General features: G+C 43.4%; 1 protein-coding gene across 3 annotated transcripts; it reads right to left on the reverse strand.

Annotated features, from left to right (window-relative positions):
* Positions 1-2,646: 2,646 nt before the first annotated feature.
* Positions 2,647-16,107, reverse strand: LOC110524194 (ATCAY kinesin light chain interacting caytaxin). Of its 3 annotated transcripts, none has more exons than XM_021603611.2 (13): positions 15,494-16,107; positions 13,355-13,454; positions 11,399-11,457; positions 10,919-11,170; positions 8,960-9,133; positions 8,622-8,724; positions 8,223-8,354; positions 7,857-7,943; positions 7,399-7,497; positions 7,035-7,070; positions 6,833-6,895; positions 5,388-5,457; positions 2,647-4,833 (listed from the first exon to the last, which is right to left on the reverse strand). In XM_021603611.2, exons 2-12 carry the CDS (start codon positions 13,429-13,431, stop codon positions 5,424-5,426), a joined length of 1,116 nt encoding a protein of 371 aa, XP_021459286.2. In that variant the 5' UTR covers positions 13,432-13,454; positions 15,494-16,107; the 3' UTR covers positions 2,647-4,833; positions 5,388-5,423. The 3 variants fall into 3 exon arrangements, with proteins under 3 accessions (XP_021459286.2, XP_021459289.1, XP_021459287.1); XM_021603614.2 differs by lacking the exons at positions 13,355-13,454; positions 15,494-16,107 and adding exons at positions 11,808-11,884; positions 12,365-12,674; XM_021603612.2 differs by lacking the exons at positions 13,355-13,454; positions 15,494-16,107 and adding an exon at positions 12,365-12,673.
* Positions 16,108-16,115: the final 8 nt, after the last annotated feature.

Raw genomic sequence — 16,115 nt, forward strand, 5'->3', positions numbered from 1 at the left:
AACATTCACTATCAACATGGTGCCCGGAAGATGACGGATAAGGAAAAAAGGAAGAAAGTGGAACATATTATGAATAAATATGGAGTGGGGGATTGCAGAAGCCTTCTGGAAGATCTGGTGAAGGAGAAGATGGCGGATAAGGAAAAAAGCAGAAAAGTGGCATATGTTTTGATGGAATATGGAATGGAGGATTGCACAGAACTTTTGGAAGAGCATTCACTTTCATTTTGGAAGGAAAGTGAATGTGACGAGAGTGAGTGTAAATTAATTGAGGTGGCAGGTGATGACCGCCGTAAAGGAGCTGAGTGTAGAGGGAAGCAGCGTTTTGAGGAGAGTTGGCATCCAGTGCAAAAAGAGTAATATGTGCTCTAGAGATGAAACCTGACTAGAGTATGGATGTAGTACCTGCTGTGAGGACCACTGAGTTCGGGCCTCGTCCCGAGGATGAAAAGGGTGATTCTAGACCAGTGGGGGTGAGGTTTGTGGAGAGAATGAATCCTTGCATTTTGGCTGATCCATATGTGGTGTTCGTGTTGGGTGGAGAAGGGGTTGGGAAATGTTGAGTTGGTGAGAGTAATTCAGAGTGCATTAGTGATGATTTATTGTGTTTTTATTCAATCCAGAGGCAGTGGGTGCTCAGGCTCACGCTATTAGGGACAAGAAATGTGACGTGCTCTTCTCTCCTGAGGAGGGCGCCGTTGAAAGGAGTGATAACAGGGGTGGCGTTAAGTGCCCGACAAGGTCAAGTTAGGAAGTGTAAGTTATCCCGTGAGAGCTTTTGTTTTCTGGAAATACTATGGCGTTTTAGGTGTCAAGTTTATGGGCATGTTACAGCAGCATGTAGGAGGGAGATTCCTAGACGTGAGAAGTGTGCAGGAGGGCACGAGACGAAGGAATGCGTAGTAGCGGTGGAGAAAGTTGTGTGTGTTAGCTGTGGGGGTGATCACGGGGCGGGAGATCGGAGGTGTCCGGTGAGAGAAAGGCATGTAGAGTTAGAGTAGTACACAGAGTGTTGTATGTCTAAGTGTGAAGAGAGTGGTTGAGGAAGATGGGCACAGGGTGAGGGATAGTGAGAGGATTCCTGTGGATAGGCAGAGACCAAGAGAGAGTGATGGGAAGAATATCTGCTTCAGTAAGGTGGGATTTTTAGCATTTGTAGCCATGGTCGTCACAGAAAATAGAGGTTGTGGTGGCAGTGGCAGAGAAGTACTTGGGATTGCAAGGATGTACTGCAGAACAGTTTGGTCGTTGTTCTGGAGTAGGATTACATAGCGTTAAATAGTGGAATGGGGTGGTGTTTTTTAGAGAGGGTCAATAGTTGGCAGGGTAATTTTCATTTTTCCCAGTTTTGTATTACCGTAACAATAATTTAATGTAGGTCGGCAGTGAATGGCCTCACACACCAGTACAGTAGGCGGCGGTGTGTGCCACCTAAAAATTGGATGCAATCCGCCAAACCAAATCCTAAAGAAGAAGAAGAAGAGGAAGAGAGTCTGGAGCCTTGTGAGTCGTTCTGTTGTGCAGCACATACCAGGTGACCTAATTACAGCATGGAATTCCAACTAAATGTTTGCCAGCTGGATATCTTATAACTATGAACTGTCTAAAATAGGCTAAATGCTAAGCAGTTGTGCATTTGCTTTGCTAATTTAGTAGCTAGTAATCTAGATAAGGGGTTTGTTTCTTGCAGTCAAGCTCCTATTGGTAACATAATCCCCTGCTGGATCAAGAGCCTTGCATTCTAATATTTGGTTTGTGTGTACAGAACTGTGAGTAGCATTATTTTTGTTACTTCTATAACTTTATGAGCTAAGATGTCTGTCCTGTAAATAGTTTATCTCAAAGACTGTTTAACATGTTAGCATGCGTTCATTATCATTTAGGTAGCATTCACTATGGGATTTGACATGTACTTGTTAGCATTGCTAACCTTCGGATTGAAAACATCGCCTCTTGTGTTCAGTGCCGGTATTACTGAATATCCCAGAAGGTCACAAGTTTATTGTCAAGTGCACATGTACAGTGGAATGACTTTCTTGCTCTTTCCCAAGAATGCAGTAATCTGTATGAACAAGGTCGGTATGAAGGTATGACAATCTGGACACCGCCCAAGCCTACTTCAAAATGTCTTTGAAAGTAATTGAAAAACCCTCAATAGTATTTGAAACCAGGTCTGTTGTCTTGTCTCATTTCCTGAAGGCCATTCTCAATTTAGATCCTATGTGTGACTGACCAGTGACCAGCGCTGCCTCTGTCACTAATACAGCTGAGCTGATGTAACTGTCAGAGTTGTTCTAACAGAGCCGGGGGGCTCGTGATAAGCGTCAGAGTGTACATGGACGTGTGTATCATGACTGTGTATTAATAGGTTCCTTTGAACCACAACAAGCACCTTTTAGGGATGTCCGGCGTTGCTTTAAGTCAACTCAGTGAACAACTGGACACCCTCACTTCTATGGTAAGGCAAATGTAACTGTTCCTTTTCTCAACAAATCAGGTTTGATTCAAGTCAAAGCTTGAATCTATCCGTACATTCGGAATGTCTGAAAAATAAAAATGTATTTCTGAATGACTGAATGATATATCTTGGATTAATTTACAGCAGTGGGTAAATTTAGAAATGGAAGAATACAGGCCGCAGAGAGAGATTGTCGGGTGGAACAGTTTACTTCTTTGTATTTACATGGAAGAATGTACATCACAATCTAAAGAACATGCAGTTTTGAAAAATAAGCTACACACAGTATTCCAGCCGACAAATTGCCCACTGATCTCTTCCAAATCTTCCAGTGTAATAACATATTGTGCTTTTAAAGACTGAAAATATGATTGAAAGACATTTTTGGACGCTCAGGGGTTGCTTTCCATGTAGAACCTTTTACCAAAACAAAATACACTTGTGTCAACAAAATCAGTTTACTAGCAATTTGGGGGGAAAAAAATCCCAGTAGTCAATTTAGAATTGTACATTCCATATCATAGTTTTCTGTGTAGAATTTGGTGAAAAGAAGGAGAGGCACTCAGAAGAGCTGACATGCTTTAGAAAACGGCACTCTCTCTCCAGCAGCTTTGGGAGACTGCAGAAAAACTCCTGCAATTCTGTGCCACGTTTAAGCCTACCTTTTGATGGGATAGGTATTTCTCTACCAGAAATCAAAGGCAAATGAATCTGTCCAATGTTCTAACGTAACACTACAATTATGTGTATACAAATGTTTGGAAGCCATTTTCTTACTTTGTCCATTGAATATCAATCACCTCTAGTCTAGCCCATCGCCATCCACAAACCTGTCCACAGAAAATGACTTCTGTTATGTTTTATATTTATCAAGGTATCGTTTGAATTTGGATGGCACTTCAGAAAGAGACATTTTTGATTATCATACTTGTCTAGACGGGTTGACAGGTTACCAACAAATACAATGCATGATATTGATTGTACTACAGTATACTTGTACAAAAATTAGAAGAGCACACAAAAATCCATCTTGAGTTACATATTAGGAAGGCAACCTGTCCCCAAATATACACATCTAGATGTTATGCTCACAATTTAATGACAATCAAATTCTATAGTGCAAAACAACACTTACAATACATGTATGTATGTAATCTTTACAAAAATAAAAACTCTTAACACTTCCTCCCCTCTACCACCCAGTAGGTAAGTATCCAATAGAAGATTGACCATTAGGCGACTGGTCCATAATCCAATAGGACATCTGAAGGTACATTACATGCTGACAACATGTTGGCATGCTTTGACTGCACCCACAACACAGCATGATACAGAAATGATACCATTAAGTCACAACATCAATGACTGAAAAACTGAAATGAAATGCAGTCCTCTTGACATTACAGTCAAACCAGCACATTTCTTGTTATTACTTTCAGTGGGCCCCCATATTAATGTACAGACAAGAATCCTGAGGCACATCAGAATGTAAGGTACATGGGTTGGTTAGTTGGGCACTGAATGATCCCCGGACCAATCTGGGTATATGAAACATGATGCCATCCAAATTATTAATGCAAAACAGTTGATCAAAAATAAAGCCTGTACTCTGACAAATGATGAGGCCAAAATGAAGCAAAGGTGAAGGCATCCGATGTCTCGCAAAGCATTCCAGTCTACATCTAAATGTTCAAGGGCTAGCATAGCGCTAATGGGTGAAATGATGCCACAGCACACCAATGCTGAGCACTAAGGGGCATTGCCTGACTCTCTGTTCCTCCTCCCCTCTTCTTCTCTAAGGCATATCTTCCTCTCAGTAACTAGGCCTGGCAGAGCCCTCAGTGCAGCTCCTAGGACACACCATCCAACACTGTCTGTATACAGTATACATACTCAAGTCTAGTCTACCATTGTCCCTGCAAGAGCCTCCAACACAAAACTGTAAAAGGTCTGGTTACCTGCCTGCCACTGACACCTTACACCATTTATGTCCGGTGGAACATTTTGTACAATATTCATGTTATTTTTTCTTACATCTTGACTTAGGCAAGAGTATCGCAGTGTCATCTATATTTGAAATGGATACAAAACCCACGGTGGTGACTGGGGGCGTCGTTTAAAAGTAACTACTTTCAGCGGTCGTAAAATGATGTAACATGGAGTTGTACAGTCCCCAGAACAGACAATTCCTTGGAATGTCCTGATGGAATCAGTTGGCAACCTAAGAACCGCTGAGGAGTGTGTTGGGGAGTTTAATATCTTGATGGAAAAATCTTCAGCTTGATATTTATAGATTAGGAAGTATTCTTAGACTTGTTGGACTTCATGTTTCTTCTTATAAACACAGTTTTCATGCTCCAAACTTCTTTCAACAACTGCACAGATGATACAAGACACCGTCATTAAGAAGCAGGTTAATGATATAAAAACCTCCAGAAGAATACACTTTTCAAAACAGCAGACCAGGTTCACAAAGCAGTTCATTTAATACAGCTGACCTTATTGTAACATGAGTGAGGCTGCGACATGCCTGACCTCTTGACCCCTGAAAGTCCCTTGATGACACAGTAAGACACACACACGTTCCTGACACGCTCACCCATTAGGCCTGGCTGGCTGCACTTGACCGGGCATTCCTGTACAATAGCACTGAGGACTGGCTGGGTCTGATTCTTAAATGGCTGAGCAGGTGGACATTACGTAACAGTAGACATTCAAATGGCGCTGGTGGTTTAAACATCTGTTTAAGTGGTTAAATGGCCTGACCACAGAATGATATCTTAGAACTCATTTAATAGGATCTCTATGGGCCTGACTCCTGCCACAGGCTGCCAGTGGATACCGTATGCACAATGTACATTGTATTTATGAGTGCAGTGTCACCTTGTAGTCAGTGTGAGAAGAGCAGTAGTGTTGTGTCCTTCCTTACCATGGTATGAGATGAATAAAGAGGAGCAGGTCCCTTTCAGATTCCTTGCCCTGTGATCATTGACTTGGGCCTGCAAATGACATGAGTATGAATAAATAAATGTCTCTGTGACTTTGTTTCCTGCTATACTGCTGTTGAGAGGTAATAGTGCTCGACAATGGCCATGTTGACTGCTGCTTGATCTATACCAGGTACACTACATTACCAAAAGTATGTGGACTGGTCGTCGAAAGTTTCATTTCCAAAATCATGGGCATTGATATGGTGTTGGTCCTCCCTTTTCTGCTATAACAGCCTCTACTCTTCTGGGAAAGCTTTCCACTAGATGTTGGAACATTGCTGAAGGGACGTCCATTCAGCCACAAGCGCATTAGTGAGGTCAAGCACTGACGCTGGGCGATTAGGCTGGGCTCACAGTCGGTGTGCCAATTCATCCGAAAGGTGTTCAATGGGGTTGAGATTAGGGCTCTGGGCAGGCCAGTCAAGTTCTTCCACACAATTTCGACAAACAATTTCTGTACGGATCTCGCTTTGTGCACGGGGGCATTGTCATACTTAAACAGGAAGGGGCCTTCCCCAAACTGTTGCCACAAAGTTGGAAGCACAGAATCGTCTAGAATGTCATTGTATGCTGTAGCGTTAAGATTTCCCTTCACTGGAACTAAGGGCCCTAACAACCCCAGACCATTATTCTTCCCCCTCCAAACTTTACAGTTGTCACTATGCCTCCGTGAAGGTAGCTTTCGTCTGTCAGACTGCCAGATGGTGAAGCATGATTCATCACTCCAGAGAATTTCCACTGCTCCAGAGTCCAATGGCGGCGAGCTTCACACCACTCCAGCAGACGCTTGGCATTTCACATGGTGATCTTAGGCTAGTGTGTGCCTGCTCGGCCATGGAAACCCATTTCATGAAGCTCCTGACAAACAGTTACTGTGCTGACGTTGCTTCCAGAGGCAGTTCGGAACTCGGTAGTGAGTGTTGCAACCGAGGACAGATGATTTTTACACGCTACACGCTTCAGCACTCCCTGTTCCCATTCTGTGAGCTTGTGTGGCCTACTACTTCGCGGCTGAGCCGTTGTTGCTCCTAGACGTTTCCCATTCACAATAACAGCACGTAGTTGAACGGGGCAGCTCTAGCAGGGCAGGAGTTTGATGAACTGACTTGTTGGAAAGGTGTCGTCCCATGACAGTGCCACTTTGAAAGTCACTGAGGTCTTCGGTAAGGCCATTCTACTGCCAATGTTTGTCTACGGGGATTGCATGGCTGTGTGCTTGATTTTATACACCTGTCAGCAACACCTGTAGCCAAATCCACTAATTTGAAGGGGTGTCCACATACTTTTGTATATATATAGGATATCTCCAACCCTGGTCCTGGAGAGCTTTAAGATATCCGGCTATCACGCACAGGCCGTTATAGTGTAACTGTCTACTCCCTACCTCTCTGCCTTGGCTGAAGAAGACGCGTGTGGGTTTGGCTGTTCCTGCTGTTCCTGCTCCATCCTGTACAGGCAGAGGGAAACAACACTTGAATAAAAGCTTGATGAATGAATTGACTGAGGATACAGCATGGATCACCCCTGATTGATTATGAGCATGGCATGTATGCCCAGTTAATTCGATCAAAAAAAATATGTTTTACCTTTCTTTCCGAGCTCTGATCCTCTCCTCCTCAAATCTGTAAAAAGAAAAGATTAAGATCCCTTTTCTGATCCAAGTCCTTTTCCAAGAGTGAAATACAGATACAATCTTCTATCTATTTTTTGGGCTGAAAAACCAAATGAACATAAATTCCCATTTGAAAACTTTTTGATATTCAAATGTGTTCTTCTATGATTTATTTACTGCCTCAAAGTCTCTACCAGGCATCCGTGTCTATTCACGGAGGGGAAAATTATTAGCTTGAAAGTTTACACAATTTATTAGTCTGCAAATCACTGCAGGTCAGGGAATGATGGTGGGAGTCTTCAGCTTAGTTACCCCCCATAGTGGTTGATGATACTTACTGCACCACACACTCCGGGACCTGCACATGTTCCATGGGGACTATCTCTGCCAGCTCATCCAGACTATGCACATACTGGATCTTATTCATAAACTTCACACTGCAAATAAGAACGGGATAAAAACAACAACCAGTTATATTGGTTTTATCCATCACAGTGGCGATATGTAGCATAACTGTATTATGAAAAAACGTTTGTATCATTTCAGACAGAAGTTTTGAAAGTGCTGCTAATGAGCCAAAAGTGGTCCCAGTTTTGTGTGTACTACGTCATCAAATTGTGTACTACATCATCCATTTCGTATGATATGTTACGTCATGTAAAATGTAAAAATAAAATAAATATTTTTTTTAAATAGCGATTCACATATGTTACGAATCCAATTCATACTTTATGTTACAAATGTGTTATGTTTTAGATCCTGGAGTACCCCTTTGATGTTGTTGTTCTGTGGTCACCTGATAAAAGGCCTAGATATGGCCAGCACAGTGCGGATGAACCAGGTGGGGTGGGCGATGACCAGAGACTTCAGGTTCTTCCTCAGCCTTCAGGGACAACAGAAATAAATAGTTGAAATAAGGCAATACATACATACATTCATCTCATAGTGCTGGAAGACTCTATCAAGCAGCCTACCGTAGTATGAGTCAATCCTCACTTCCCATTGAATGCCAGTAGCAGTGACAAGCTCAATTACTCCCCATTAGTTTCTCCTGAGAGTCAGTCAACATTTGTGTTATGCACATCCATCCTATGCTGACAGTATGAATGACTGCATTATCCATGCTGTCATGCAGTGGTGTATACGATATAAATAGTCTTACCTCCTATCAATCATCTGATAGCATTTCTTCAGCCATCCTATGCCCGGCATCTTGCCCCGTGGTGTGGCTCCATTCATGTAGATGATCAAATAGTCCTCAGCAACCAACATTTCTAGACTGCTGACCACATACCTGAGATGGCAATGAGGAAGGGAAAAATATTGAGGTTTATTTTATTGCTACCGTGGCAAGCACTAATGAAATCTCGAGTTCCCATTTTCTGGCAGCATAAATCTTCACTACAAAATGATTGTGTGATGTATGACATGATCTCTCTGATTTCAATGATAGTATACCAGGCGTGATGACCTAGTTTTAAATATCACTCTGTGGTAGTTGGGCATTTGTGCCTCTTGCCATAAATCAGTATCTCTGCAATTTGTAAATCCAGTTACTCACAGGAAGAGGTTCTCCATGATGTAGTGGTAATCTGCACAGCTGCTGTCGGGCAGGTAGCAGGCTGAGAACACTATGATGGCATTCAGACCCTCGCCATAGTAACCTGCAGAGGGAGAGAAGAGCGACAGTTGACATGGCCTGTAAGTTCATCCCGTTGGTGTCAATTACCTGGATGCAGAACCATCAAGATACAGACATATACCGACGTAAATTCAGTTTGAGATTGAATGGGCACCATGTTGGCACCGAAGGTTCCATGACAATTCAATTTTAATTAGTTTAACTATGCATACAGCGTATCTATGGCTCTGGCTGGATGCTGTTGGTTGGATACTGACCTCCATGGGTGATGACGCGGAGGTACGGCCTGATGACCTGCATGTCGATGCGGTGCTCCTGCTCCCCAATGATCACCGTCCTCCACAGGCGCCCGTTACCACCCGTCCCATCAGCACCATCCTCCTCTTCTCCGTCACCAGGCCCCGCTTTGGCGTTGGCCACTGGCGTGTCATCTGGATGTACATAGTGAAAAGTTTGAAGGTGTTTATGCTGTAATGTGAAGTGGGTTTAAAACAAAGGTATTTCTACTAGTGAGACATAATGGATGTGTTTTATGTCATCCACCTTTGTCTCTTCAGTATTTTAGCTGCTGTTCTGTTCAGCTGTAGTCTGATAGAATGGACTTTTTACTACGCAGATATTTACACTGAACAAAATTTTTTTTACTTAGTCACAGCTCATTTAAGGAAATCAGTCAATTGAAATAAACTCATTAAGCCCTAATCTATGGATTTCACATGACTGGAAATACAGATATCCATCTGTTGGTCACAGAGACTGTACCTTTAAAAAAAAAAAAAAAAAGTAGGGTCGTGTATCTGGTGTGTCAGTATCGGGTGTGACCACCATTTGCCTCATGCAGTGTGACATCTCTTTCGCATAGAGTTGATCAGACTGTGGATTGTTGTCCCACTCCTGTTCGATGGCTGTGCGAAGTTGCTGGATATTGACGGGAACTGGAACCCGCTGTTGTACATCTCCACCCAGAGCATCCCAATCATGCTCAATGGGTGGCAATTCTGGTGAGTATGCAGGCCAAGGAAGAACTGGGACATTTTCAGCTTACAGGAATTGCATACAGGTCCTTGCGACATGGGGCGTGCATTATCATGCTGAAACATGAGGTGATGGCGGACGGATGAATGGCACGACAATGGGCCTCAGGATCTTGTTACGGTATCTCTGTGCATTCAAATTGCCATCGATAAAATGCAATTGTGTTTGTTGTCCGTAGCTTATGCCTGCCCATACCATAACCCCACCGCCACCATGGGGCACTCAGTTCACAACGTTTACATCAGCAAACCGCTCGCCCACACAACGCCATACACGCTGTCTGCCATCTGCCTGGTACAGTTGAAACTGGGATTCTTCCGTGAAGAGCACACTTCTCCAATGTGCCAGTGGCCATCAAAAGTGAGCTTTTGGCCACTGAAGTCGGTTACGACGCCGAACTGCAGTCAGGTCAAGACCTTGGTGAGGATGACGAGCACGCAGGTGAGCTTACCTGAGACGGTTTCTAACAGTTTGTGCAAACCCACAGTTTCATCAGCTGTCTGGGTGGCTGGTCTCAGATGATCCCGCAGGTAAAGAAGCCGGGTGTGGAGGTCCTGGGCTGGCGTGGTTACTCGTGGTCTGCAGTTGTGAGACCGGTTGGACGTACTGCCAAATTCTCTAAAACAACGTTGGAGGCGGCTTATAGTAGAGAAATTAACATTAAATTATATGGCAACAGCTCTGGTGAACATTCATGCAGTCAGCATGCCAATTACACACCCTCAAAACGTGAGACATCTGTGGAATTGTGTTGTGTGACAAAACTGCACATTTTAGAGTGGCCTTTTATTGTCCCCAGCACAAGGTGCATCTGTGTAATGATCATGCTGTTTAATCCGCTTCTTGATATGCCACACCTGTCAGGTGGATGGATTATCTTGTCAAAGGAGAAATGCATACTAACAGGGATTTAAACAAATTTGTGCACAACATTTTTGAAAAAATAAGCTTTTTGTGTGAATAGAACATTCCTGGGATCATGAAGCATGTGACCAACACTTTACATGTTGCGTTTATATTTTTGTTCAATATATCGAGCCAGAGTGGGTGCCAGACCGTGTCTGCGCTAGCTAAGTACATCTTGCGAAACAACAAGTTGTCTAAAGCACACAGACTGGCACCCAGGCTACCAGGCTGGCACCAGGGCTTCCATTATTCCACGCCGCATGAGCTCTACCTACCTTCCCATTCCAGCTCGTTGCCGTTGGTGATGAACTCCAGGGAGTCGTTGTCGTCTGGGGTCTCGATGTCGTCCACATTGATGTCAAGGTCGTCGGGCGTATCCAAGAAGTCGTCAGACAGCAGGGAACCCTCGCTGTGGTCCAGGGACAGGTTCATGTCCGGGGCCACTAATGTACGCCGCTTACGATGGGTGGACCCTCCTCCACTTCCACCTCCTCCAACTGCATTAACATTCAGAGAGTTGGGGGGAGCTGTGACAGAGGAGGTGAGACTTATTAGCTACTAATAGTGTACACACATGACATCAAGTTGAATTCACGGGTGCAGGGTCCAGGAAGTAGCATGTGAGATGAGGCTCATTGTTAGAAAGTAATACTGTATATTAAGCTAAAGTGGCTTATACTATATCAAATGAGTTAACTTTACCAAACCAAAAACATCTATCTTATGCCAGACAGGTGAGGTGTTATTACACTTACAGGCTCGGTCATCGGTGAGGCCACAGGAAGACTCCATGTCACCGTCCTCAGGAAGTGGTCTGAAAATCAACACAGAGAGCCCATCATTCTGTCAGCGCCACAGCCACACACAATAGCATGACATGAGCAAACACTAAAGCCAGCCAGCCTGACTCAAATAAACCAAACCCCAAATAGTCCTGGAAGCACACTAGTACAACATCACATCATTGCAGCTGGTGCAAAATTAACACATGCCAACGATCATGTCGGTGGGGTTGTCAGTGATCTGGCTCAGCACCACAAAGGGAGCACAGAGAGAGGAGGCTGGGTGGTAATTAGCATCTCCCCAGGGAGCTCTTTAGATTATAGACCTGCCACGGTGTGCGATGTGGGGAGGGGAGGTAGAGGCGGTGGTATGTCAACAAACCTTATTCACTGTACAGGGGAGGCAGACACACCGTTAGGTTACCCCTTAACACGTGGTGTAATTTCCCTTGTCACTTCCTGTAACGTGAAACCAGGAGGAGGACATGGAGGAGGTGGAGAATGAAAGGTATAATACAGGGGGGAAATGTCAACAGCAACCAAATACCAAGAGGCACTGGGGAAATATAAAGTTTACAGCTCCACTGTGCTCCACTGCTGCATAATACTAAACCATCCTTTCAACCTAACATCCCAGGGAGGACAGACAGTCTATAACAGTGTTGCCAAATCAACATGACTGGCAATAACAAATGACAAGGGCATCCGTTACACTGCATGGTGTCCGATCTAGCATCCCTGAGGCGTCCCACTGCTATAACCACTGGCAAGCTTCCATTGTTCAAATAACCAGTTTCCTACAATAATGACACCATGATAAAGAAATGAAATAGGAATTATGTCTAACCGAGGGTATGATAATCCAAAATGTCAAGAAGTCAGGCCATATTCTTCTCCTATATGATGATGAGGGCTAAGATATCAAGAGCTCCTGCTTACCTTATCAAAAATGAGGATGGATTCAAAGACGGTCCAGGCAACTACTTGATTTTACAGCACAGGATCTTAGAATATTATGCATGCCCTTTTCTCAGTCGATCATAGGGAGCCTCAGGCACATCATCATTCAGAGCCTAATGATACATAGACTTATTTTCTCTTCCTCCTTTTCCTTAAAGCTGATCTGCCACCATTTTCCTGGTGATGCTGTGTTGTTGACTGGCTGCTGCGTCACATGACGTTACCCACTACCATTTAAGGAGAGAGCTGCACCTGCTCCCTGTCTCCGCTCCCTCAGATGGAGAGAGACAGGAGGAGGCTCCTTGCTGTCAGAATGCTCTCTCTTTGCCTTTCTTCTTCACACTCCTTTAATTTCATACTGAGCAATTATCTGATCTCTCTGCGTTTCGCAATGACAATAAAGAGGAAAGTCCTGCTTAAATCCAGTCCTCTTTGTAATTCTTCAGTGCTTGGAGGACAATTATCATTTTTGTTTAAATTCTGTATAGATCCAGTGTTTGTGAATGTTTACGGCACATATTATTGTCATGTGGCTATTGCAATCAATGTCAGAGATTGATTTCAGTAGATGGGGTATCTGCTAGGTATTCCAGGCTATAATTACACCAGCTGCACAGGGTTAGCTCACTGGGAAATCCTCAAGCAAATTATACTGGAGCAGATTATAGTCCAACAACAAACATCACTGTGGGCATGAGGTATTGTCATCTACCAGTTGTGAGGGAAAAAAAAACGCACAGAGTATCATTCTAAAGTGTATTACTGTGTGCTTATTCTTGCAAGTACAATGTAACAAATAGTTTAACCTTTGTTGTTACACTGTAGGCTGTATAGTGTACTTAGTGATGGATTACTGCTGTCAGTATAATGTTATGGTGAGTTATTACAATACTTTTTACACAGTAGTGGACTCTGCAGGACTAAAGGACCCTGTAAAGTAAAGCATCATCAAAGTCGTCTGACACCCACCTGGGGAAGTCTTCGTCCTGCCACTCATCTTTACATTCCATGTGATCCATTCGTAGTGTCGCCTCTGTGGTGCCCATCCCATGGAAGGGAGGGGAGGAGCCTAGGGTACACAGACATAGACAGACCATACATAATTAACCAACCAACAGTAATCAATCACAGATGGGGTGAGTTCCTTCCTGTTACAAGGGAGCGCTTTGAGCATTGGAAATGATATGTAGACCCAATTTATCCCTATCACCATTATCATTGGCATAATCAAATCATAGCCTCTGGCTATAAGCGGGCTCAAACCAAATCAATCCCATCCTCAGGTATGAAGCTCAAATGGCAATAAGCCCATGTCTTGTGTAACACAGAGAATTCCTCCGTTATAAAACAGAGAATGCATTTATTCAAGAGGAACAATGATACGGTTATTAGTATTTTATTTAATTCATTAGTATTTATCATTTCATTTGGGAAACTGAATCCAGGTCACGAGGCGTTTATCCCCATGTGTAGCATGAGAGGAGCATGTGACTGAGGTCCCCTTGCTCCTTCCCTCAAAGTCAGTCACAATTAAGGAATTTCGTAGGTGGAATCCAAGAGGCCAGGAGAAATCAACTCTTAATCCCCCCTGATCAGCTACTAATCCTCAGCGCAGTTGCCACCTTTTTGATGTGTTCTGGTTTATCCTGTCTGACACAAGTTTAAAGAGACAGTTCTACAGCTTAATAATCCTGGCTCCAGATACCTCAAGCTGGGTTGACATCATGTTAGTCAGTGCACCGTATTGTAATCACTCACATTCTGTTTTTGAGGGAAATGTGTGACTTGGGTTTCAGTTTTCGTTACCATCATCGGCTATGTTGAATAAGAAAGAGACACTAATATTATTCAAAGTCAGATACAACCTCAGTATAAAATATACAGTGTACGGTTCACTGCATGGGACTGATTGTGTTTAATTGAACTAAATTACTTCTCTCTTTGTACCTCTTCACTCATGTGGAAAATCAACATGAGTGAAGTACACTGAGGTGTACTGAGCGGCTTAGGTTCCCCAGGTCAGCTGTGGAAATAATTATAAAAACAGATACACTCAGGGAGGGCTCCGAAAGTACATTACCTGCCTGTGGGTGTGGATAAGTGGCAATACTATCTTTGAGAATTCACCTAACATAGACACAGCAAAATAAATAAGGCGACCAGATTATGATTTGCAAGGCAATGTCCTACACACATCAAAATGTTCACATGATTGTTTCCATCAGGTTGTTGCCCGACAATACTGTTAGATGCATTGTAAGAAGTGTTTTGTAAGGTCAACCTCTGTACAGAATGTATACTGTACAGCTACATCATATCCACTCCGAGAGGGTGTAGAGCAGTGTACTGTATCCCGAAGGGAAAAGCAGCATACTATAAGACCCCAGTCATAACCCACAAGAGAAGCTGCTTGTATTCCATGTCACTTCGATTGAGCATGCAACTGTGAGCCTTATTGTGTGACCAGAACAATTTGCATACCATACACCCAATAAACGCATAAACCCAACTGTGTGTGCCTAGTGAAGTGACACAGTATCCAAACTATAATTTGTCAAATGAAGAGAGGGCTGGCATGTTATGAATATGGAGGGAAGAAGAAAAACCCACCAGCATGAGAGGTAATGAAAGTAATCAATTTCCTGCATCTTTCATTTTCCAAACACTATGGATTGTTTTGCATCCGAACACTTTAATAAGTTAATACATTGACAATCCAATGACAGTACTACATTTCTGGAGAGCATACCAATGGAGGCTATATCTGTAGGCAGGAAGGTATTCAGGATGCTGCCATGACGAGGAATAATAGCAGTGTGGGAAAACTCGACAAAAGACTTGAATCACATCTGCAGTCTGCATGTGCAAGGAAAATGCAAAAGCTGAATACAATGGAAATCGACAGTCTTTCTTTGTCATCTAATCCTATAGATTTGTATCTTATATAAGAGTTAACATATTCATGAGCTACTATACATTTGCTACACACACACACACACACACACACACACACACACACACACACACACACACACACACACACACACACACACACACTGTATGAGGAGTGTAATAAAGAGTAGAGGAAGAATGTAAAGGCGTACTCACATGGGCAGTAAAAGATCACTTGAATCACTGCTGTCCGTCCCTCCTTTGCGTCCTCCCTCCTTATTCACTGATGTAGAGATTGGACAGCTAGGAATTGAAATCCTTCAGACCAGGGTCAATGCATGGGTCTAGTGAGTCGCCCCCCTCGTCGTCCCGTGTCAGGCAGCAGCAGCAGGTGTCTGAATACAGGGGACAGCTTTGTTCCCCCCCTGTCTCCCTCCACTTCTGTTGGGGAAGGAGGGTGTGAAAGAGACTGGCCCTGAAGACTGAAGTGACAGGCTCCTTTAGAGCTCCACCCTACCCTTTTAATTTGAAGGAATCAGTGCTGTTATCATGATGACTGTTTCTGGTTGTCTACTCTGCCCATGTATTTCTGTCTAGACTCTAAATCTAAATCTCTAAATTATGAGAATCTCTCATCTCTCCATCCCATAATAGTGTGTACATCAGCGCCAATTCCTCTTCAGTAGTTATACTGTACTTTCCTCTCTGCTCATGTTGGTTTAATCCAGTCCATGCTGGGATAACCTTCCTGTTCATATCTGCCTGTTTATACTAAAAACACCACCTACATATCAAGTCTCCCTTTGTGTTTTTACTCCATGAACTGCTGTGAATGGTC

Source organism: Oncorhynchus mykiss, chromosome 5, assembly GCF_013265735.2.
Source record: "Oncorhynchus mykiss isolate Arlee chromosome 5, USDA_OmykA_1.1, whole genome shotgun sequence".
NCBI classification, from domain to species: domain Eukaryota; kingdom Metazoa; phylum Chordata; class Actinopteri; order Salmoniformes; family Salmonidae; genus Oncorhynchus; species Oncorhynchus mykiss.